General features: G+C 41.6%; 2 protein-coding genes across 14 annotated transcripts in view; one reads left to right on the top strand and one right to left on the bottom strand.

The window, feature by feature from the left end:
- The window catches only part of GRAMD1C (GRAM domain containing 1C), an 85,621-nt gene extending 72,392 nt beyond the window's left edge, over nt 1-13,229 (bottom strand). For 3 of the 9 annotated variants that reach the window (XM_061628329.1, XM_061628331.1, XM_061628332.1), the window contains exons 1-2: nt 13,126-13,228; nt 9,814-9,942 (exon numbers count right to left, since the gene is read on the bottom strand). In XM_061628329.1, the coding sequence (XP_061484313.1) occupies nt 9,814-9,942; nt 13,126-13,128 (132 nt within the window). In that variant the 5' untranslated portion in view covers nt 13,129-13,228. Of the gene's footprint in view, nt 1-2,872; nt 3,104-9,813; nt 9,943-13,125 lie in introns of those variants that run through there. The other 6 variants (XM_061628333.1, XM_061628334.1, XM_061628336.1 and 3 more) reach the window with 4 other exon arrangements.
- Nucleotides 12,952-25,780, top strand: part of LOC133385405 (uncharacterized) — a 40,870-nt gene continuing 28,041 nt past the window's right edge. For 3 of the 5 annotated variants that reach the window (XR_009762873.1, XM_061628343.1, XM_061628338.1), the window contains exons 1-4: nt 12,952-13,785; nt 15,023-15,121; nt 15,661-15,813; nt 16,893-16,963. Coding sequence is in view for 4 of the 5 variants with exons in the window: in XM_061628343.1 (XP_061484327.1) it covers nt 15,812-15,813; nt 16,893-16,963 (73 nt within the window). In the remaining variant the exon portion in view is untranslated. The remainder of the gene's footprint in view (nt 13,786-15,022; nt 15,122-15,660; nt 15,814-16,892; nt 16,964-25,780) is intronic. The other 2 variants (XM_061628339.1, XM_061628340.1) reach the window with 2 other exon arrangements.

Genomic DNA, 25,780 nt, shown 5'->3' with positions numbered 1-25,780 from the left:
AGACTCTCCAATTTTAAATCCTATTTTGATCAGGAATGTACAGATCATCCCAACACCTGATTAACCTAAAACTTGACATTTAAGGCCAGTGATCTTCAGTGGGAAAACAGGCTAAAAAGGGTTGTTGACTGTACTGCTCAAAAATATAAAAGTAAGTAAAACCTCATAGGGGAAAAATCATAGTAAATATATATGAAAGACTGCTTTAAGGAAGCCAGGAAGTCTTTGTATTAATAGGCTGTGCCAAGTTTGGCCTCAGGTACATCAGATGCAGGCTGGGATGAACAAGAACCTCACCAAAGGCTTCTGAGGAAGCTTAGCAGTCATGGAATAAGAGGAGAGGTCCTCTTGTGGATAAGGAATTGGTTAAGAAGCAGAGAGTAGGAATAAACGGACAGTTCTCCCAATGGAGGGCTGTAGAAAGTGGAGTCCCTCAAGGATCGGTATTGGGACCTGTACTTTTCAACTTGTTCATTAATGACCTAGAATTAGGAGTGAGCAGTGAGGTGGCCAAGTTTGCTGACGACACTAAATTGTTCAGGGTTGTTAAAACAAAAAGGGATTGCGAAGAGCTCCAAAAAGACCTCTCCAAACTGAGTGAATGGGCGGAAAAATGGCAAATGCAATTCAATATAAACAAGTGTAAAATTATGCATATTGGAGCAAAAAATCTTAATTTCACATATACGCTCATGGGGTCTGAACTGGTGGTGACCGACCAGGAGAGAGACCTCGGGGTTGTAGTGGACAGCACGATGAAAATGTCGACCCAGTGTGCGGCAGCTGTGAAAAAGGCAAATTCCATGCTAGCAATAATTAGGAAAGGTATTGAAAATAAAACAGCCGATATCATAATGCCGTTGTATAAATCTATGGTGCGGCCGCATTTGGAATACTGTGTACAGTTCTGGTCGCCTCATCTCAAAAAGGATATTATAGAGTTGGAAAAGGTTCAGAAGAGGGCAACCAGAATGATCAAGGGGATGGAGCGACTCCCTTACGAGGAAAGGTTGCAGCATTTGGGGCTTTTGAGTTTAGAGAAAAGGCGGGTCAGAGGAGACATGATAGAAGTGTATAAAATTATGCATGGCATTGAGAAAGTGGATAGAGAAAAGTTCTTCTCCCTCTCTCATAATACTAGAACTCGTGGACATTCAAAGAACCTGAATGTTGGAAGATTCAGGACAGACAAAAGGAAGTACTTCTTTACTCAGCGCATCGTTAAACTATGGAATTTGCTCCCACAAGATGCAGTAATGGCCACCAGCTTGGATGGCTTTAAAAGAAGATTAGACAAATTCATGGAGGACAGGGCTATCAATGGCTACTAGCCATGATGGCTGTGCTGTGCCACCCTAGTCAGAGGCAGCATGCTTCTGAAAACCAGTTGCCGGAAGCCTCAGGAGGGGAGAGTGTTCTTGCACTCGGGTCCTGCTTGCGGGCTTCCCCCAGGCACCTGGTTGGCCGCTGTGAGAACAGGATGCTGGACTAGATGGGCCACTGGCCTGATCCAGCAGGCTCTTCTTATGTTCTTATGAACACTTCTGCTGAATTTATGTTTACTGTCTTGGGGGCACCTTGGGGCTTTTTTCAGGGCTTAAATCTCCACATACATCCAAAAGTGAGCTGTCTCCAATGCCATACTAATTGTCAGAGAAACAAACACTAGTGAGGTCAGAACAGGCCTGACTGATGCAGAAGCCAGTGAGCAAGATTCTTCTGTACCAGTCCCATGATTCCTCATTTAAAGGAGTTACCTCCCTTCGGTTATTTTTTTTTTTAATGTATGCATAATCCACACTTTCATAAAAATATATCAAGGCAACACACAACACATAAAAATAAAATCAGCAAAAAGCATGTATAAAAACTATTAAAACCCTCAATAAATATGATTGGTTAAAGAGAGAAAATTCATATGATAAAGGCCTGTCTAAACAATATAGATTTCAAAAGACACCCAGAAGTGAGCTGTCTCTAATGCCATACTAAAAGAAGAAAGGTATTATTGTCCCATGTAAAGGTATTCTGAAAAATATGACATGTTTTTAGCCATTATATTGTATTTTAATTTAATCATATAAATATAAGCTTTCCATAGCTATTACTATACTTGCCATGTAAGGAAGTTCTGGCAACTCCTTGACTACCACCTCCTGCAGTATTTGACCCATAGACACAATGAATTTGGCAGTGTTTCCCTATTAACAAATTCAGGCAGGTATGCCTTGTATACAAATCTAGATAACCTTATTATTCAGCCACAGTTTATATATTATAACTAAATTAAAACCTTTATCAATCCTAAAATAATTGAACACATGGATATACAGACATTATAGTCAAAAAAGAGTATGTCTGCCAGTTGGTTAGAATAAACATTTCAAATATCCTGAGTCAATTAAATGGATTTAGTGTGGTCTGTGTCTTCCCTCATCTTCTCCTTCAAGATCTTAGTCACTCTACAGAGGAGTATACACTGGACTAGAAGACAATGTGACCAAAGAAACCAACTGAACTAGTAGGATGGCTCCTTTTTAGCTTTGCAATAATGCCTGATAGACATACTGTTAAATAAGACAAAGTCTGAAGGACATACATACCACAGAAAAAGTGAATGGTTCAACTCAGTCAGTCTCATACAGGTATCTAATCAGTCTGAAATTCTTCCATACTCTTAGGCCTAGTTCTTGTTGAAGTGCTAAGCCTGTGTCTCCATCACTTCAGACGACAGGTGACAGCTCAAATTAAATGACACTTGTCTACACCCCAAAATACCCATGCACCTAGAAAACTAGCATTTTACAGATAAGCCCTAAAGCATTTTTAGTTTTTAAACTGATAAATCTTAACAATATTTGAGAGAACTCACCTTGGAAAGAAGAGTGTATCCTCTAAGGGTGAATTAGCAGCAAATTTCCTGGGAGACTATTCCATTATATGGAGGTGAGGTGTGCTGTGGCAGTCATGGCAATGTTTAAAGACATAATCCAGTGGGTTTAGAAATGGGGGTGTTGTTTCACAGCTCCCTGAACAATATGACCAAGAGAACACTTAGAACAGCTGTGCTTATCCTAAGATGCCAGATCACTGTTGGACAGGTGTTAAAGTCAACTGCTTTTAACGTTAGAGTACATGCTGCCAGTGCTTATCTCATTCACATGACTGTTATGAATCAAAATGCGAGAATAGGCCATAGTCAGCAGTTAATAACCCTGTCAGATGTTACTGAGACACCTAATTAGCATAGCATGACAGAAAATGACATTATTCACTACAATTACAATGGGTTATAATGCTTAATGTGTCAACTGAGGAATGTTAACACCTGATCTGGCTCATGCTAGCCCAGCTCCTATAGCAGCCTTCCCTTACATTATGCCCTACAGATGTTTTAGACTACAACTCACGCCTGGCACTACTTTGGGGAAGTTTGTCCTACAGCGTCTTAATTCTTGCCACTGTCCTAAATCTTGTGAGCAAATTGGTCATGAACCAACCACACTCAGCACAAGAACAGCCACCATGATGGGGTCTTTACCTTTCCCAGATTATTATTTTTTAATTATAAAAAGTAGGGGAGAGGAAGAACAGCCACTGTGCATCTGTTTGGCTCCAGTTCAAAAATTCGTCCTGCAAAGCAGCCACAAGTAAGTATTAGACTTGAAAGCCAATCTTGCAAATTCCACAAGATACTGGCCATTTTTTCTTTTAACTAGTTCACATTTGCCTGTGCTGGAATTTGTGGCCTAATAAAACCAGTTTTGTAAAGATTTTTTCTACCTGATCGCATGCAGGTGTTTCTTGCCAGCCACAGGCAATAAGGTAAATGGTTGTCTACATGCCTGAAGAAAGTTAGCCCCATTTCAGGCACAGTAAACTGAGACTTTTCCAATAACAAGTTGGGATCCCAGGAAAAACCAAAATTTGAATGGAATATTTATATTAATTTATACCTCATTCTTCTAGTGAATATACTACACAGGGCAGCTTATAAGGTATAAAAATTACAATTTCTCATAAAAACCATAGAAAACCATTACAGAAGAGATAGGATCAACACTTGATATTCATGAAAACCACAAAAGTAAAATTTGACTTTTGGTCTTATAAGACACACCCTGAGTTATTCTACACACTCAAGATTAATTGTATCATACCACAAACTTAGCCTCATTGACTCTGGAAGCCCTTACACACAACAGTGGCAAAAACAAACGTTTTAAGCAACTGTCAGAACTATTTTCTGCTTTTAAACAAGATAAAACCTTACACAATCTTACAAGAAATCTTGGCCTTGGATATGATTGTTTAAATACTATTATGGAGATCTACATTCATCTCTCCAAGCAACATTAGTAAATTTACAAGCAACATTTAAACCTCAACATATAGTTTAAACCCACAGCCCTGAGAAAAAATAAAAATCCAGGTTCTCTTCTGACATGGGCTCAACTACAATAAAACAAGCCTCTAGAGGTGCAATTACAGTTTTATGGAAATCTTCACAGCTGCCTTTGGCTCAACAACTAGGGCTTAATTAACAACTTGCGTCCTATCTTTCTGCATCATTATACAGATTAGGTGAAAACAACATTCCCTGCAGAAATCTCTTTCCTGATATTTGGTCTCAAAAATCATTATTGGAAAACATGAAGAAATGAAACTTAAATCTCAATTTCTCATTCTAAATTTGCAGGTTTACCTCCACTTAAAGACACGTTTTTAGCAAAAGGAAGAGAACAGGTGATGTATTCTCTTTGAAGCGAGTCAGCCCAAACCACTTTTAATAGGAGTGAAATCACACTCAGTAAAATCCTATGCATGTTTATTCAGTAGTCAGTCCCACTAGCCTTTTCCAGGCAACAAGCATGCAGCAAACATATGAGGTACACGACCAATGCTGCACTCACAGGTCCACCAGCTCACTAGATCCACCCCCACTGTTGTCTTCTCACAAGTACCCCCCATGCATCAGTGGGGAAGGTCAGAGCAAGGAGCCTGCAGTATCTATGGAGGCTCCTGTGATTTTGAACCCTGCATGATCAGAATTCTAAATTGCATAAGGAGGCTAGGCATATACAACAGGCTCACTGCTTCAGACCTCCCCCCCAAATCATGTGGAGGTGGGGCAGGGCCAGTGAGCACATGACAGCAAAGGCAGGACGTGGATCCATTCTCCCTCTCACACAATTGCAATCCTGTCAGAGCAGAACACCCAGAAAGGGTCAATGTGTTCAATGGGCCTAGTATATTTAGGACTACAGACACATTTTAATGCCTAACGTTCAGAGCTTCAAAGCTTCACTAAAATTCACAGAAGTATGAATGAATTGTTTTGCTAAGCTCCAGGATGACGGACTTAAGGTGCATGGGGTAGAATTTGATGTTTTCACTACTAGTCATCCCACTCTGGCTGAGGAACTACTGTGCAATGTTGAGGATTAAGCACGGGAGAGACTAGAGAACTCAGACCTGCAGCTGATTCACTACATCCACTCAGACATTTAACTTCTGACTCAGATTTCCTACGCCAAGTGTATGATTAATAATTTAACACTGTAATCAAGGATGGCTCAGATAATGTTTCTATGCCTAGAGCAGCTGAGCAGTAGTATTGCTTGAGTAATCAGACTCCAGTATTTCATTGTTTCAAGTAGAATGGTTTTTAATACAGAGATTTTTAGCCTGCAAACTTAAACCACTTAGAAATGATTATTTCTTAGACCAAACTAAACACGACACCATTCACACGATTAGCAAGTGGGTGAATAGTTTTTAACAAGTACAGGGGCCTGATCTGGATTGGCTAAGTAGAAAGCCGCAAAAGCCTGTTTGCATAAAAAGTTATTCAAGAATAATGTTATTTATTATTCAAATAAAAAACAATGATAAAAAAGGTATTCAAGAGAAACCTCCTGAGAATTCCCAATTCTTACCACTTTTTAAACAACACACAGCCCATTCCTGGAAGATAGTTTGGAACTAGACATCTTAACATGTTCACTAGATTCTCTTGACGTACAGGACCAATTTCAACTTTAAGATTCTTATTTTTAAAATAAGATATATATTTTTTAAAAGTACATATCTTAATGAGTTAACATAAGGAAGGAACTATATAAATGAGTGAAGGTGAAAGATTGTGAGTAGAGCAACATTCCATTCTCCCCATCACTGTGGCTGCATCAGGGTCAGAGGTATCCTACATGCTAATAATGAAATAATTCTCCAGGCATGGACCCTTATAAAACTAAAATGGAACCACCCATGCTTAAAAGGGAGGTATCAGCAGGCTTCAGAAAATCCAAAGGTTCACAGAAACAAAACAAAAGCTTTAGAAATAAATCTCTAAATGAGAGGACCGAAAACAGCCCAATGAAGACAAAGTGGCCACAATATGTTGAACAGCTGTTTTAGGGAACTAGGGGATGGGGGGGGAGAGAGAAAAAGGCATGGATGGATGGATAATACCACGAAGATCACCACTCCATACTGGAGCATTTTGTTTTAAGTCCCACTTGTGCTGCCTTTGAATATGGACATTTCAGGACTAGTAGGTACTTGTTGTTATGAGCCTTCAAGTCGATTTTGACTTATGGTGACCCAATGAATCAGCGACCTCCAGTAGCATCTGTCATGAACCACACTGTTCAGATCTTGTAAGTTCAGGTCTGTGGCTTCCTTTATGGAATCGATCCATCTCTTGTTTGGTCTTTCTTTTTTTCTACTCCCTTCTGTTTTTCTCAGCATTATTGTCTTTTCTAGTGAATCATGTCTTCTCATGATGTGTCCAAAGTATGATAACCTCAGTTTCATCATTTTAGCTTCTAGTGATAGTTCTGGTTTAATTTGTTCTAACACCCAATTATGTCTTTTCTGCAGTCCATGGTACCTGCAAAGCTCTCTTCCAACAGCTAATTTCTATTCTCCATTAATTTCTGTGGATAGATGGACTGCCTTCAAGTCGACCATATTTGTATACCACCTTGAACTACTTCGAGGAAAGGTGGGGTATAAATGTAATAAACAAATAAATAAAATTCAGCTTTACATGTGCACCAATCAAATTTCTCCTCTATCCCTATTTCCAGGTAGGGCTAGGAATGTCTCCTGTCTGAAACCTTCACTGTCAGAAGCAGTATGCCAATGCCAGTAGCTAGGAATCACATGGGAAGAGGGCATTTTGTTGGCTACTGTGAGAGCAGGATGCTGGACTAGATGAGCCTTTGATCTGATTCAGCAAGGCTCCTCTTACATTCGTTATACTTTGACCTTCTCATCAAGCCTGGATCCTTTTGAAGTTCTTTGCTGTCTGCTTGGGTTTTTACTATCCTGAATAGTTGACCACCCCATTGATCATTCCTGTGTCCAGATCAATTATACAGCCACAAGAGTGTCTGTAATAGAATGCAATTTCCATCTCTCTCGGATATATAAAGCTGAGCAATGCTTATGGTTCTCTGCTGCAAGCAGGCTAGTTTGTATCTTGAGATAAGACCAGTGTGTTCCTGTTCAGAAAATTCAGTTTCCTGATTAAGTCTGCTTCTCAGTTGGGAGCCAGGACACCATCCTGCTTTACCAACCCTTTCATTCCTTTGTCATCTGTGGTCCAACCATTTCTCTGGCTAGTTTATTGCTTCTGGTGTATTTAAATAAAAAAATTATTGTTTATCTAAATATTTTTAACAACATGCTCTTCAAATTCTTTTTGCCTTAGTCAACTCACATTTCTTTCAGCAGAATTTGTGTTCCTTTTTTGTTCTCCACATTTGGGCAAGGCTTCCACTTGAGTAAGGAAGACTTTTAACCCTTTATTGTTTCTTTGACACTGCTTGTTGGCCACATTCCAGAATCTTTGTTGATACCTTCCCTAATGTGAGGCATGCATTCTAGCTGAAGTTCTACTATTATGGTTTTAAATAACCTCTAAACAATTTCTTGATTCTTTTTTTCAATGCCATATTTGGAACTGAGCTGTTTGGTAGTGTGGACTTGTATTCAAGACAAGGGATATTTTATCTTGGAGTCTTTGCAGTAAATGGGTATTCTGACTGCCATAATTGATATGAAGGTTTTTGCTATAGATGCAAATAAGTTAGGTTGGAAATAAAACTACATCGCCAACCTTCAATATTTCAGATACCTTCGGCCTCAAATTAATACATGAGTGCTTATAATGTGATCCTCCTAATCATGTTTACTCAGAAAAAATAATACCCCTGAGTTCAGTTGGAAGTTTCATTACATTTAAGATTGTAAACTTAGAATTGGTGGGTACTTTTTAACTATTATGGGTTTGTTAGATACCAAGTATCAACTGCCTTAACTGTCAGCCATCAAATATGTAAAGATCCAGTATGGTAGAATACTAGAGTGTTGGGTTTTAATGTGGGAAACCCCAGTTCAAATCTCAATCTTTACTGCTCATCTTTAAATTAACTTCAGACAGTAGGGTTGCCAGGTTCAATCCCTGAGACTGATCCTGTATCTTTAGGAGAAGAGAAAGTCAGCCAAGTGCAGGTGGTCTTGCAACCCTGTAATGGTAAAAACCACAAGGTAGGATTCTCCCTTCCCCCTGCACAACTTTTAAAGATACAGAAGACCTCTTGGTTGCCAGGCCCAGTTGTGCAGGGGGAAGGGAGGATTCCACCTTGTGGTTTTTCCCATTACAGGGTTGCAAGAACACCTGCACTTGGCTGACTTTCTCTTCTCCTAAAGATACAGGATCAGTCTCAGGGATTGAACCTGGCAACCCTATCAGTGATTCTGAAAATAAAATTAAATAGGGCCAGGAGCTGCCGGGGCTCAAACTACACGTTTTTAGGTTTGTTGTATGTGTAGCTGCCCTGAAAAATAGTCTCTTATGTGCCAACCTGAGTTCTCTGGATGTAAGATACAAATTTTAAAAAATTGCTTTCTACCTGTAATATATTGTTAGTATCAACTGTCAAATAGCAGTCAAGTTTCACCAGATGTCAAATGCTGATGCTGAACAACAAATAATGGTAACATTTGCAGAGGGAGAGAGCCAGTCTGGTGTAGTAGTTAAGGTGCTGGACTATGACCTGGGAGATCAGGGTTTGAATCCTCACACAGCCATGAAGCTCACTGGGTGACCTTGGGCCAGTCACTGCCTCTCAGCCTCAGAGGAAGGCAATGGTAAACCCCCTCTGAATACCGCTTACCATGAAAACCCTGTTCATAGGGTCGCCATAAGTCAGAATCGACTTGAAGGCAGTCCATTTGCAGAGAAAAAGCTTAGAAAATAAATTTTGGAGTCCAAATTTGTTTCAGCTCTAAAATAAAGATACACGCTGCTTAAGCCCAATAATAGGCATGTTTACTCATAAGTAATCACCACTGTGTTCAATGGGATTGCTCCCAAGTAAACTGCATAGATGTGCAGCCTTAATCGCTGCTAAGATTTGAAGAAAATCTTTGATCTTAGTTTTATTTAAACCATTCATTTTCAACACAATTGCGTTTCAAGGGACTTAGTCTCTAGTAAATGTGCTTAGGAATGCTGCCTGAACAAGTGAGTAAAAGTCAAGTTAAGGTGCTATATCAAAACGGAATATCTGGATAGGAAAACAAGCCCTGAAACCTTGCATCTCTCCAGAATATTCAGTCCTGCCAATCACTCAGTATGAAATACATCACTGAGGTCACGTTTTTGTATCTCAACACACACAGTGATAATTGCAAATTTCCCAAGCTATAAGAGGGGGTGGGCTTAATTAAACTGTTGTCTAATGCAGGTATTATTGGAATACAGACTACTCATATAACATAAAGAATCCACGAAATTACCCAAAAGCTCCAATCAGTACTCCAGTTATAAGGAAAGGAGGGTTGTATTTTCTCCGTGCATACACTAAGATTCTCCTCCGAGTCCACCAGCAGCTGACTGATAAGGCCATGATCCACTTCATGAAGTGCCTGTGAACAAGAAATAAAGTGTGTAATTTAACATGCAACCAAGTATTGCTGGAGTAAAACTGATATGCATTGCAGCATTTCTAAGTAAACCTTTAAGACCCTGGATAAGCCATGAGGAACAAGGAAGGAACATTTCCAATCTACTTTGTTCTAATTAGGTTATAGCATTTAAGAGTCTTTTCCCCATGATCAGTTCAGTGCATAATACATGCACATTCTGCTTTCATTTGTTGAGCACAGTCTTTACATCTTCTGTTAAATTCCCACTAATTCAGCCAAGCTATAGTGTTATGCATCCGGGGTGGGGGATTTATTTTTCCCAACCTCTCTTTCCATCCCAGACAGCCTGTTCCTTGTTACTGTGAATGCTATGCAAAATGTTGCTGCACAAGTATCCTGGGCATCTACTACCTTTTGCCTTGGACCACACAGGAGGCACAATCCCAAAGGTGGTTGAGTCAACTGTACCACTTCAGACTGCAAGTGGGGGTGCCATGGTCAAATGCTCTGTGAGTGTGCTTTAACTACTTAGAAGTAAAAACAAAACCATGCGCATGAAGGAGAGAGATGGGTCAATAATTTCCTTCCTGCTAGCAGAGACTTGCTCATGGGAGGAATTATTAAAAAAAGATTCCCAACCTATAGTCTGAAGTGGTACAAGCTATAGCCCATCCTACAGCAGATGCGTAGATCTGTCCTGAGAGATACTACCTTTAATGTGTTAACTTTTCATTTCGGGACAGGTGTTCCCCTCCCTCATTCCCTTAGAAGATAGATGTTCTCTCTCTATGCAATCACAGAGCAGGATTACTCAACTGGGAATATTTAAGGTTTTAAATAAAAAACCAGCAAAGCTAACCATCAGACCCTCCATCAATAGTAACCATTTTTAGCCCAAAGGCTGCATACCTTCTAGGCCAGTGGTTCTCAAACTTTTTTTCCCCCCACAGACCACTTGAAAATTGCTGGGGGTCTTGGTGGACCACTTAATCATTCTTCTGCCTATTGTAGCAATTGTAATGGGCTGTGCTAGGTGCTGTATGTTTTTTAACTGTATTTTTATTGTTTTTATTTCTAATATTGTATTTTATTGTATTACCATTTGTATTCCTTAGAATTCAAATTGTAATACAGTAGGGCCCCGCTAATACGGCGGGTTAGTGACCAGGCCCCCCCCATAAAGCGGAAAACGCCGTAAACCAGGGCCCCATAGACTATAATGGGCCGCATCGCGCAAAAATGGCGCGCAATGGAAAAAAACCCGCTGTATTAGCGGAACAAGCGCTGTAAGAGCGGGGCCTTTCCCTAACTGAAAACTGCTGCATGAAAGAAGCGCCGTAAAGCAGAATGCCATAAAGCGGGGCCCTACTGTATAATGAAATGCAACATAAGGAATAAAAGAAGGAATAAAAATGCAGTTAGAAATCAGTATGAATATTTAAAATGTGGACATGCCACAGGCCACCTTAATGAAGCCAGTGGACCACGAGTGGTCCACAGACTACAGTGTGGGAACCCCTGTCTTAGGGCAATGCTCTCCATGGCCCACATGCCAGTGGTGGGCAGGGCCAGAAACAAAAATGGCAGAGCAACAAATGTAAATGTGACTTTTGCTCAATAAACTTGTTTCTACACACACTATTTTACACAATCTCTATCCTTTATCCTGGCAAACAAAAAACATTATCAGAGTTCAAGGACACATTCTAGCCAGGCAAAAACCCTTAAAGAGGAAACAAAGCATCGCTGGTGAGGCTTGGGCTGTGGGTGTGGCCTAGGGGGGGGAGTCCCAAAGGCCAGGTAGAGAGGCCCAGAAGGCAGAGCTTGGCAAAGTTAGTTTTTTAAACTACAACTCCCATCAGCCCCAGCCAGCACGGCCACTGGATTGGGCTGATGTAGTTCAAAAAAGTAACTTTTCCAAGCTCTGCCAGAAGGCCACATCTGTCACCTAGGCCTATTAGGTGGGGTTGTTCCTTATGCTAGAGAAAAAAAGATATGAAGTACTGAGTCACAATTCAGCGTTTCTTTAAAAGGGAAAACTGCAGCACAATAACCAATATATGTAAATAGCATAGAATAAATTTACAACCGAAAAGGGGCATACAGGACTATCAGAACAAAGTCAAAATGTAGGTAAAGTGTGCTATGCCAGATCATGCAAGAAGACTCTTGACCAAACACTGGAATTGGTAGGAACAGAAATATTATCTTCTATATTTGAGGAAAAAAGTATGAGTGGACAAGAGAAACACGGCTCTTTAGACATCAACTTTCACCCTATTTAAAGTAAGATTCTTTATATATAGATATTTATTCTAATACACCAGCATTATAGCACCATACAATTTCTACACTATTTGCAAAATGATAGCAACATGGTGGTGCCCACAAATTCTGTATTTTAACTACTCTTGTAAATATTAATGACAGTGAAGCATTTCAGTTTTGAGTTTCTGTGTAGACCTTTCCTACTGAAGGCTACATCCTGCTAGGAACACTACAGAGCTGGTGTGTGTGTGTGTCACAAAACAAAGGACAAATTATAGAAATACCAGACATTGTGTTCACTAGAATAGCACACAGAACCTATAGCATTAAAATGTTCTAAGAACTAATATTTTAAAATGAGCAGCATATAGAAATTAGGATTGCTACTACTGCTCACCTACCAATTCAACTATTCAACAGCTGCATGACAAGCAGAAGTTCAACAGGTGGAGCTCTTCCTATCACTGAATCTGCATGGCAGCAAACCTAAATCTATAGAGTTTCTGCCTGTCGTTCTGGTCAGTTATGTTAAAAGATACAGAATCTTTGCCAAGGAAAAAAAAGGTAACAACAATAGATAAGGCAGGAAAGAAAATCCCAGTGATCCATAGCCAGGTGATAATGAGGAACAGCAAGCAGCAACTCCCCCGCCTCCCAAAGGGGAAATTTTCTCAAACGTCTACCGGTTTTGTCAGCAGCAGCTACCGATACTTTGCAGGAAAACAAAAACGTAGCAGCTGGCAGAAGATGCAGGCACGCTATTTGAAACCTGCAGTCCATATCGGCGAAAGTTGAGGAGTCCGTCAAATTTTGCTTTTAAAGGCTTAAACCAGTCGCAACTAAAAAGACCCAGAGACAGAGTAAACACACACATACATAACTGCAAAGTCAAAGGGAAAAGATCGCGACGCTTACCATGAAGAGGAGAAAGAAGATGCAACCTCTCCAAATGAGTTGGCTCAAAAATTAGCACCATAAGGCTGGCAACGCCTCTATTCGCGGCAATTTAAAGGGCCAGCTGCATTAAGAAAAATACACGCTGAGAGAGAACGGAACATGGGTTTTTCTCGTCGACCAGAAGTGGCGGCTCCTTCGGAACGGGGGCGATTCGAGATTGTCCAGCCTTTTACGCTTCGGTGAGGCTACTCTTCTGTAAGCGGCGCGTGAACTGCCTCGGGGTGTGGAGATGGAAATGGCAAGCTTTTTCCCCTCGAAAAATTTAAAAGTTTTTTTAAAACTTGACTCTTGAAGACTCTTTTTTTATTATTTAAGACAAAACTAAGATCCACGGTGTTTGGGATCTCATCTAATTGGGATCTAATTTTTAAAAAAGGAGAAAAATGGGGCATCCATGTGTGTAAAAGAACGTCATATTTCCCCTTTTTTAATGGTCATATTAAAAGGTAATGTTGGACCCATTTACGACACCAGTCTCCTATCCCCACACTCATCCCTAGCGCTTCTTGGGAAGAAACGCGGACAACCTCTACTGGACGCTAAGCTAGTCACGCTGCTTCACAACAAGCACCCGCGCAGCTCTGTCTCCTAAACTTGTTTAACTAGAGCTCAATAACGGTAAGAGTAAATAGGATTGCAGCCTTAATCCAAGCTTTCTTCTTCTGGAAGAAAAAAAAATACTTCTACATTTTATTGAGATATATGGTAAATTAAGCTTTCTAGACGAGTGATTCCCAAACTTTTTCCCCTCACAGACTCCTTGAAAATTGCTGATGATCTTGGCGGACCGCTTAATCACTTTTCTGCCTGTTGGAGCAAATATAATGCGCTGTGCTAGATGCTGTATGATCTTTAATTGTATTTTTATTGCTTCTTTTATATTTTATATTGTTATATTTTATAGTACTATTTATTTTATTTAACATAATTTATTGTTATTATTATTAAAAACAACAATAATACATTTATTATGAATTTATATACTGCTTGATTGTAGAAAACCTAAGTGGTTTACAAAAATCATTAAAATTATCAACAAAACAATTCAACACAAGTAATTTGAAATATTTTAAAACAATTAAAACAGCAATAGACTAAAAATATTAAAACACATCAACATCTATGTGTCTGGATGGAAAATGGAAATGGACTGCCTTCAAGTCGATCCCGACTTATGGCGACCCTATGAACAGGGATTTCATGATAAGCGGTATTCAGAGGGGGTTTACCATTGCCTCCCTCTGAGGCTAGACCTCCCCAGCCGGCTAGGGCCTGCTCAGCTTGCCACAGCTGCAGAAGCCCACCCCTGCCTTGTCCGCAACTGCCAGCTGGGGGGCAGCTGGGCTCCTTGGGACTATGCAGCTTGCCCACTGCTGCACAGGTGGCAGGGCACATAACCCCTGAGCCACTCCGTGTGAGGGTGATCTTTAGCTGCCCCTTTACACCCAGGAGACACGAGCGGGGATTTGAACTCACAGACTCTGGACTAGGCTTGCCTAAACAAAAAAGTTTTAAGCAAGCGCCAAAAAGAATATGTGAAGGCACCTGCCTTATGTGAATAGGCAGGAAGTTCCAAAGGATACAGTAAAATAAAAAATTTCTTCCAAGTGCGGAATAGATATTATGTGCCACCTGTAACAGTGCCAGTTATTCCATAGAATTCAAATTGTAATACAGTACAGTAACATACAATATAAGAAATAAAAGGAGAAATAAAAATACAATTAAAATCAGTATGAATATTTAATGTAGACAATTTGAATGAAGCTCAATGGACCACAGTTTGGGAACCCCTGTTTTAGGCAAATTGTGGGGTTTTTTTAATGTATCTACACAAAATGCTTTATGTCCACAGATAAAAATTCATTCTGTATGCGCGCATGACAGGAAATGGAAATGGACTACCTTCAAGTCGATCCTGACTTATGGCAATCCTATGAATAGGGATTTCATGGTAAGCAGTATTCAGAGGGGGTTTACCATTGCCTCCCTCCTAGTCCTCCACAGCTTGCCACAGCTGCACAAGCCAGCCCCTTCCTTGTCTGCAACTGCCAGCTGGGGGGCAACTGGCTCCTTGGGACTATGCAGCTTGCCCACAGCTGCACAGGTGGCAGGGCACGTAATCCCTGAACTACTCACTGTGGGGGTGATCTTTAGCTGGCCCTTGACACCCAGGAGACACGAGCGGGGATTTGAACTCACAGACTCTGGACTCCCAGCCAGGCTCTCCTTCCCACTGTGCTATATCGGACAAACACATATTTGCTAATACAATTGACCATAGATCCAAGACAAGAGAACATTGTATTGAAAATGATTTGGTGGTGTGTGTGTATGGTTATTTAGAACTTCACGTTTATTTCTTTAAAGTAGGACCTGCAACAAAATGTTGTAATATGGAGTGCTTCTATTCAAGAAACTGTTCTATTTCTTCTCCCACCCTGTTTTGCTTTTTGCTGTCTCGCTCCCTTCCCCTTGCTCCCCCACAACAAGCCGCAACAGTCCTTTGGGTCCTTTGGAACAGCTGCAGCACTGGGGGACTGGAGAAGATCAGCCCTGGGAGCACTGTTGCTAAATTAAGCTGCAGTCCAATTCAAGTATATACTCAGAACAGCTCCATTGGATTCATTTGGGACTTACTGCCATGTAAGTGTGTATTGGATTGAAGCCTTAGTGATTTTATACGGTTCCGGCCCACCAATTATGCCGCCTGACAAGATCAGCCACACAAGACCTTCTCTCGGTCCCATCAGCTAAAACAGCTAGGCTGGTGCGGACCAGAGAGAGGGCATTTTCTATTGTGGCCCCCACCCTCTGGAATTCCCTTCCTTTCGACCTTCGCCATACCCCCTCCCTGACAGGTTTCTGCCGGGCCTTGAAGACCTGGCTATTCAGGCAGTGTCGGGATACAGGATTGGGGCCCTGTTGTTTCAGAGGAGGAGGATGAGATCAGTTGGCCCAAGCTGTGGGAAGAAGAGTCTGAGGAAGGGGGGGGGAATCTCAGAGATAGAGCCGTCTCACAGTGAAAACCTTGAAGCTTTCGCAGACACAGAAGCTGGGCTTCCCACGCCTCTCCCCCTTCCTCTACTAGAGCAGCTGGAAAGGGAGGGAGGTGAAGGGGGAATTCAACTCCCTCCTGATCCAGGGAAAAGTCAGTCTGACAGTTTAAGCACATCACCCCCCCCCCGCTTTCGCCCATACCAGAGGCAGAATCCTCAGAAGGGGAGGGGGCCGTACTTCCCCCCTCACCACGCACCCGAAGACAGCAAAAGAGAGCAAAGGGAAGACAGCGAAGGGGTGTGGATGAGAGTGCATTGAGGCGGAGTGAGAGAATTCACGCCAGAAAGGCCCCTTCTTAAGAGAGGGGGGGAGAAGGGATTCCTTGTTCTGTCAACTCTCTCCTATGTCGCAGGATATGTGTTACAGTGTTGCTTCATGAGAAGGCGCAGTTTTTGTCTGGATATTACTTTAATAAACACTGAATTGCTTGCACCAACTGGTCTGGTTCCTGAGTCCAGTCCTGGACCCGACAGGCAGGCCTATGGGGTCTTCGGGGGTGGGTCAGTTTTTAATGTTGTTTAGTTTAATGTTGTTTAATTTTAATTTATTGTATTTGGGGTTTTATATTGTATTTTATTCTGGCAATGTACGTCGCCTAGAGTGGCCGTTCAGTCGGCCAGATAGGCGACTCACAAATAAAATTTTATTATTATTATTATTTTTAGGCACGCATCTGGTGGAAAATTTTCCTGTCTAGTGGCTAATGGGAAATCTAGTGGATGTCAGACATTTTATGGTGAGAATCTGTGTTTTATACAAATACTTCAATTTCATTTTTTTCTCTATTATGTTTTTCATGAAACTGTCTAGCCAAACTCTAGCCTTTAAAGAAAAATCAACTTTCAGACATTTTCTTGTTTTTCTCGTTGTTTGCATTTCTGTTCCTGTGTATAGTCTCTGGAAATCTCAAATCGCTAAGGAACAGATTTGAGGCTTTAAACTTAGTTGATAGAGAACCAGAAGAACTATGGACTGAAGTCAGAGACATTATCAGGGAAGAATGCAAAGAGATACCTCTAGTTAAAAAGAAAGAAAAACCTCAATGCATGACTGATTAAATTCTTTAAATGGTTAAAGAGAGAAGGAAAGTGAAAGGAGATAGAAACGCAGTTAGAACCATAAATGCAATAATACATCAACTAGTACATAAGGACAAAGAGAACTATTACAATAGTTATTGTCAGGGCTGGCTCCAGGCATGTCTTGGGCTCCAGCCTGCCCCGGGCCCCGGCACACACTACTGCAGATTGCACCGCCCACCCATTCCCTCCGCCAAGCTTTCTGTCCTGTGTTTTGCGGCTGCGCACATAGCCCTCCCCTTAACTAAGATGGCAGCTGAGGTTTCCCTAAGGGGCTGAAGCCTCCACTGCCATTTTGGTTGATGGCATGCATGCGTGCTACGCACATCCAGGGCTGCCATCAACCAAGATGGCGGCAGATGCTTCAGCCTCTTAGGGAAACCTTGACCACCATCTTGGTTAAGGGCAGTGCTGCACGCACAGCCACAAAACACAGAAAAGGTAGGCGGAGCGAGGGAACGGAGGGCAGTGCTATTTGCAGCAGCAAGTCTGCCGCAGATTGCAGAAGGGGAGCGCTACTCCCCCACCTTTAGAGCCGGCCCTGGTTATTGTATTGACATAGAAGAGGATAAAAAGATAGAACAAGAGTCTTATTCCAAAAGATTAGATAAATTAAAGGGAAATTTATACCAAGAGTAGGGATGTTGAATAATCAACAGGAACACACTGACTGACCAAGAAAAAATAAAAGGAAGATGGAATCAATACACCGAAGAACTATATAAAAGAGATGCAAGGATGACAGATTCATTCACAGAGGAACCATATGATGAAGAACCAGAAATTTTAGAATGTTAGGTGGAAGCTGCTCTTAATATACTTGGAAGAAACAAATCACCAGGAATAGATGGCATACCGACAGAGTTGCTACAAGTTACTGAGACTGAATCTGTCCAATTTTGACAAAAATTTGTCAACAAATATGAAAAATAAAACAGTGGCCCACAGACTGGAAGCATTCCATATACATCCCAATTCCAAAGAAAGGGGATCCCAGGGAATGCAGTAATTATCAAACTATTGCCTTACGATCCCATGCAAGTAAAATAATGCTCAAGATTCTACAACAAAAGCTCTTACCATATATGGAGAGAGAAATGCCAGATGTCCAAGCTGGATTTAGAAAGGGAAGAGGTACCAGAGATCATATTGCAAACATACCTTTGATAATGGAACGGACCAAGGAATTTCAGAAGAAAATCACCCTGTGCTTTATAGATTCCATCAAAGCCTTTGACTGTGTAGATCACGAAAAACTGTGGAATGCTGTAAAAGAAATGGGGGTGCTACAGCATCTGATTGCTGTTGCTCAACCTATACTCTGGACAAGAGGCTACTGTAAGGAGAGAATATGAAGAAACCAATTGGTTCCCCATTGGAAAGAGTGTGAGACAGGGATATATTTTATCACTGTATTTGTTTAATCCATATGCAGAACATATCATACAGAAAGCGGGATTGGACCAAGATGAAGGAGGTGTGGAGGGAGAAATATCAATAATTTAAGATATGCAGATGATACCATACTACTCACAGAAACTAGTAATGATTTTAAATGAATGCTGATGAAAGTGAAAGAGGAAAGCACAAAAGCAGGACTACACCTGAATGTCACAAAGACTAAAGTAACGACAACAGAAGATTTATGTAACTTTAAAGTCGACAATGAGGACATTGAACTTGTCAAGGATCATTGACCAAAATGGAGACAATAGTCAAGAAATCAGAAGAAGGCTAGGACTGGGGAGGGTTGCTATGAGAGAACTAGAAAAGATCCTTAAATGCAAAGATGTATCACTGAATACCAAAGTCAGGATCATTCCCAACTCTATGTATGGATGTGAAAGTTGGACAGTGAAAAAAGTGGATAAGAGAAAAATCAACTCATTTGCAATGTGATGTTGGAGAAGAGCTTTGCAGATACCATGGGCCGCAAAAAAGACAAATAATTGGGTGTTAGAACTAATTAAACCAGAACTATCACTAGAAACTAAAATGATGAAACTGAGGTTATCATACTTTGGACACATCATGAGAAGACCTGATTCACTAGAAAAGACAACAATGCTGGGGAAAACAGCAGGGAGTAGAAAAAGAGGAAGACCAAACAAGAGATGGATTGATTCCATGAAGGAAGGCACAAACCTGAACTTACAAGAACTGGACAGTGTGGTTTATAACAAATGTTATTGCAGATTGCTCATAGGGTTGCCATAAGTCGTAATCGACTTGAAGGCACATAACACACACAAACGTACAGTCTCTAAAGTGCTACTTGACTATTGTTTCATTTCTGCTTTAAGCTATGGCTAGTTGGCTACTTCTTTGATTGAAAGGATACCAGAGTAATGTACCTAACACCACACAATGAGCCAGCATTTTTAAGTTAAGTGTCCAGATCCTCTGGTGTGCTTGTTTTTTAATGATATAAAGACAAGGAGGTTCTTGTCAATTGGCTTACTGAGAAGGAGAATATGTAGGCAATATTCTTCCCAAAATATAATGCAGCATAAGCACCATCAACTCCTCCTTACAAACCACAGCCTGATCCCATGGACTTGAGCAGAAGAGAGATGAAAATTAAGAACTATAACCCTCAGGAATGAATGGCATGAGCATGTGCAGTGTGCACCTGCCTCACCAATGAGGAATCGCTGTTTATATTTAATAAGGTGATTCCACTATATTGTGATTCCACAATAGGTATCCTTTGTATAAACAGTACATTTTATAATCATCATAGGAAGAGCCTACTGCATCAGGCTAACGGGCCATCTAGTCCAGCATCCTGTTCTCAGAGTAGCCAAACACACACACACAGAGATTTTTTAAACATAAAAAAGCAGGAATGAAAAACCTCTATACTTCTCTCAGATCTAAAAGACACATACACATATTTATATCTGCAATTCCAAACGTAACTACAACACACAGGCACACAGAGACTGTTTCTGAACCTTTTAAATTGTATTATCTACCTTGTTAAGCAATTTGTCATAATAGTGCTTCACAATAAAGCAAAAGTGTTATCAGATGCAGTGTTGAGCGGGTTAAGGTCAGATTTTGGTGGATTTGGGGCATGGGTATGGTTGGAAAAAATGTCCTTGTTGGCAACACTGCCTGGGAGTGATTACTTGAACATTTAGGTGCGTACTTGCTTGCTGTCTGTTATCTGAGGTTCCTGGTAACTGCTGTAAGGACTGGGACCCCCTGCCTGGCCCTGCATCCAGAGAGAGGCAGCATTCAGGCTTGCAGCCTCTTGCATCAGGTCCTGGCTGGGTCAGGGAGTATAAAAGCCCAGAAGCCTTGGGTGGTGGGTCTGCTGCCAGCAGGGTTGCCACCAAAGTGGCGACACCAAAGATGACACTTTGGGATTCCCTTCAGGAGTCCCGAGGGCGAGGTCATTACCCCCTTCTATTTTTTAAAAACCAATCTAGAGGAGATTGGTAGCAGGGAGGATGTAAGGTGCACATATAGTTCCTGCGCAGGGTGAGAGCCTGTGCAATAAACTGAGTGAAAGGAGAAAGTTGTTAGATGACTTCAGAGTGAGAGTCTGCATCTGGCAGAAGGCTGGGCCCCCCTGGATGTGAGACAGGAGGATTAGAGGTGCCCTGTCTGATATTGGGCGGGTCTGGTGTAGTTCTAGTAATACAGTTCCCAATTCTCTCAGAGGTGTACTGGGGTAACTGTTCTGGTAGGCTTTATTGGGGGGCTCTTGTGTTTATATCATATGTTTAGAAGTTTTGGGAAGGAGGGACAAGGGTGATGCCACCCCAATTTCAGTGACCATGGGAAGAGGGAGGTATAGTTATGGGGAGGCGATAGACTACCATGGAAGATGAGGGCAAGGCTGTCTGCGTCTTGTTCCTAGCTCCCACTCCTCCCATGGATGGGTTCCTGGATGCTCATCTGCTGTGCCCACTGGCCTGTGTGTGCTGTTGTTTAACACCAGATTGGTACACAATAAGACCACACTCATCCATGATTTGATCATGGATGAAGGTGCCAATTTGGTGTGCACTACTGAGACCTGGGTGGGTGAGCTGGGAGGAGTTGATCTGACCCAGCTTTGCTCACCTGGATACTCGGTGCAACATCAGCACAGGGTGCAGGGATGGGGGGTGGGGATGCTGTGGTCTACAGAACTTCCATCTCTGTCACTAGGAAACCAGACTGTCTTGGGAGCTGGCTGTGAGGGCCTGCACCTGGTGTCAGGCCAAGGAGACAATAAACTAGGGTTGCTACTGGTATACTGTCTACCCTGCTGTCCAGCAGCTTCTCTGACTGAGTTGGTGGAGGTCGTCTCAGCTGTGGTACTGGAGGAGCCCAGAATAATTGTCCTGGGTAATTTCAATGTCCATGCTGAGGCTGCCTCTAGTGTTCCAGCTCGGGACTTCATAGCCTCCATGACAATCATGGGGCTGTCTCAAGTTGTCACCAGTCCGACATATAGGGCAGGGCACACCCTCAACTTGGTTTTTGCTCCAGATGGAGGAAGGGGTGGTCTGGAGATGGGGGGTGGATGTCACCCCATTGTTGTGATCAGACCACTTTCTGGTGAAGTGCAGACTTACAGCTCCAGTCTTCCCCTATACAGTATGGGTGGTGGACAGATTAAGATGATTTGCCCCTGGAGACTAATGGAATCCATTGGATTCCTGAATGCCCTGGAGGAGTATGCAGTAGATATAACAAGTTACCCTGCTGAAGCCCGTGTCATGCTGTGGAACGATGAGGTGCATTGGACTCTTAACACAGTTGCCCCTGAGCATCCTCTCTGGCATTGTGGAGCCTGGTTCACCTTGGTACACCAGTGAACTAAGGGCAATGAAACAAGCTGGACGACAGCTAGAGCACAAGTGGCGAAAGACGTGCCTGATCAGCCTCATAGCACAAGTAAAACATAAACTTAATTTAATAATAATAATAACAGTATTCTAAGGCCTGCCAGTCTTCATTAGGGTGTTTTTTTGGGGGGGGGTTCTTCCACCCACTTTTATTTTTCCCCCAAAATATGTTTTTGTCATTTTGCAGGTATTCCCCCTCCAGTCTGCTGGTACCTCCCTTATCCGTAGATGGTGCCATTTTGGCTTCATAAGGCCCAGCAGTCAGAGAATTGAGATCACTATCAGTAATAGACAAGTGGAACAAAATGTTGCAGGGTGGAGTGCTCCTCTTCAGTGTTCCAGCCAGCCGCACTAAATTTCATTCATACTCCATTCCAGTGGCGGCTGGTGGCACCATGTCAGTAGGACAGTGGAATCTGCTCTGAGTTTTAGTCTAAACTTTCAAGGAGCTTCAGAACTTTGGACAGCTCCTTGAAAGTTCAGACTAAACCCCGGAGCAAATTCCACTGCCCTACTGACATAGAGCCACCAGCCATCACTGTTCCATTCGATCACTGTCACACACACTCTGGGCTTCAACAGACATTCCGCATTCTGTGGCCAGACCACTGAGCAGGCTCAGTCCTCACTGGCCTGTTTTTTGGGAGAAGAGGGTGGCCCCTTTGTTTTTACTCAAAAATATTTGTACTTCTACACACCTGGGTTTCCTCCCAAGCCTCTTACCTGTGGATGGTGCTGTTCTGGCTACATATGTGGGACTTGCCACCATCCAGCTCCCATTGGAGGGCCCTTCCTGCCCCCAGCTGCCACCACGGGAGCTTCTGAAGAATCCATCTTGCCTTGAGGAAAGCAAAGGACAAACAGAAACAATGTAGGAATTGCCACCATCCAGCTCCTAATGGTGACCCCTCCCCCACCACCCATCACAGGGGCCTCTTAAGAACCACCTTACCTTGAGGTTATCAGACAAGAAAAAGAAACATCTTGGGAACTGCCATCATTGAGCTTTAAGATTTTAAGAACTGGTGCCCTAGTTTGCTTTTTTCCTCTTCCCTCCCTTTGGGTATTTGAAACTCTTAAAATATTTGGCTATTTGACTGCACAATATAATACACGAACAGTGTGTTAATCTGTGCTTTGAGTTACATGCACTTCAGAACAGAGCCCTCTATAGGACAAAAGGTATAAATAAGTTTTTGACAATGGAAATGGACTGCCTTCAAGTTGATTCTGACATATGGCGACCCTATGAATAGGATTTTCATAGTAAGCGGTATTCAGAGGGGGGTTACCATTGCCTCCCTCTGAGGCTGAGAGGCAGTGACTGGCCCAAGGTCACCCAGTGAGCTTCATGGCTATGTGGGGATTCGAATCCTGGTCTCCCAGGTCATAGTCCAGCACCTTAACCACTACATCACACACATGGAAAATATTTTAAAATCTGATGAAATGCCGCCTCCTTATATAGCCTGTCTGGATATACATGTAACCTAGCATATGCAGGTTTCATTGTAAATCGTTGCCCTCTTTTTGATGATGCATTTCCTGCTTTTTGTGAGGCCTAAATGGCCAGGGACCTCAGAGTTATGTTTTAGCCTCATAAGCACCCTGTGAAGTAAGTGAAGCTGAGAAGATTACTCAGGAGACTTCATACATGAACAGGAACTTGAACTATGTTTTTGAAACCAAACACCATAATATCTTTCAGAGTATTAACATATATTAATTTTGTATAGAAAAACATTTTAATTTCCACCCTTTTCTATAGAAATCTATTGTATATTATGAATCTTTCCCCATTCATATTTCTATCAAATTTTCCTCATAATGTACAGATGTCATAATTCACTGTGGTTTTCATAACCTTCATCTTTCTCTTTACTCTTTAAAGTATCTGGATGCAGTCTGAGGTACATTTATTCATTCTACTCAGTGAATCTTACTACTTTCGTGTAAACATGCACATGATTGGGTTGAAAGAATTTCAAAATAACAAAGCAGGTTCTTCTCTGTGTTTCTATCCTACCCATTTTCATAGTTCATGTTTTTGTTCTAATTTCCAAGGTTGATGGCTCTTTTCCCCACTATGCAGTCATTAGAGCTAGAATATTTTTATACAAAAGCTGAGATTCACACAGCTTTATCAAAACGTGTGCTGCCAGAAGCCTCTCAAGTCACAAGAGCTAGTGACTGTTAAATAACTGAACTGCTAACAATCTTTAGATATAAATCTAGACCTGAAATGTTGGTGTTTGTGTGAAAAGAGAAAATGAAGTTATAAAAAAGGATATGTTTCCAGCAAATTATAAACATTTATTTATTTATTTATTTATTTATTTATTTATATCCCACCCTTCCTCCTAGCAGGAGCCCAGGGTGGCAAACAAAAGCACTAAAAACACTTTAAAACATCATAAAAACAGACTTTAAAATACATTAAAACAAAGCATCTTCAAAAGCATTTTTTTAAAAACCTTCCAAGACATCTTTAAAAAAAGGTTAAAAACATATTGTTTTAAAAAAAGGTTTAAAAACATATTAAAAAGCAATTCCAGCACAGACACAGACTGGGATAAGGTCTCAACTTAAAAAGCTTGTTGAAAGAGGAAGGTCTTCAATATGCTCAGAAAAGATAACAGAGATGGCGCCTGCCTAATATACAAGGGGAGGGAATTCCACAGGGTAGGTGCCGCCACTCTAAAGGTCAGTTTCTTATAGTGTGCAGAATGGACCTCCAGATAAGATGGTATCTGCAGGAGGCCTTCACCTGCAGAGCGCAGTGATCGACTGGGTATATAAGAGATAAGACTGTCTTTCAGGTATCCTGGCCCGAAGCTGTATAGGGCTTTGTACACCAAGACTAGAACCTTGAACTTGGCCAGGTAACTAGGGGCTGTTTCATACATTACAATGCAACGAACCCAAATCTGACATTATATGCAGCGCCCTCAGTATGGAGCCACAGCTAATCATAGCTCTTTGAGGAGTGTACCTATGTGACACACAAGTTTTCATGACAGTGGCACATTTGCTTAAACCTGGTTCTGTCCTAATCATGTATGAAGCATGTGGTAGGGGCTGATTTTGAGCAAAAAAGGAATAAAGGTGAGGAAGTTGAGACCTACCCCACAATACCTGCCTTTTACTTCCTTGTAACCTCTCCCCACCCTGCTACTTTTCTTCCACATCCCAGCTAGAGGAAAAGTGACATCAGGAGTGGGACTGTGGGAAGGTGAGGGAAAGGTTTAGTTACCATCCACATGCATCTTTTGCTCTAACAAATAGCCCCTACTCCCTCATTTAGACACGGCTGGGACAGACACAAGTTTAAACAAATGGCTTTGCTGCCATCATCACATCTAGCTTGAGCCTGAGGTGTGTACCACAACCCAATGCACACTTATTAGAGTATGGCCCATTGTCTACAGCGGTACTTACAAAAAACATCAACTGCTAAAAAAATCTGTGAAGAAACTATATGGCTGTAATTCTTCATAATCTTCCTTGACAGAAAGCCACATTGATTGTAGTATGACCTACTTCTGAGGAAATAGGATCAGGTTGTAATGTAAATTACTGTCCTTGCCAATGTAGGTTTTTAATTTATACTATTACTTAGCTTTGCCA

This window comes from Rhineura floridana, chromosome 5, assembly GCF_030035675.1.
Source record: "Rhineura floridana isolate rRhiFlo1 chromosome 5, rRhiFlo1.hap2, whole genome shotgun sequence".
Taxonomy (NCBI): Eukaryota; Metazoa; Chordata; class Lepidosauria; order Squamata; family Rhineuridae; genus Rhineura; species Rhineura floridana.
The sequence above is the reverse complement of the archived record's forward strand: the minus strand, read 5'-3'. Positions and strand labels throughout refer to the sequence as shown.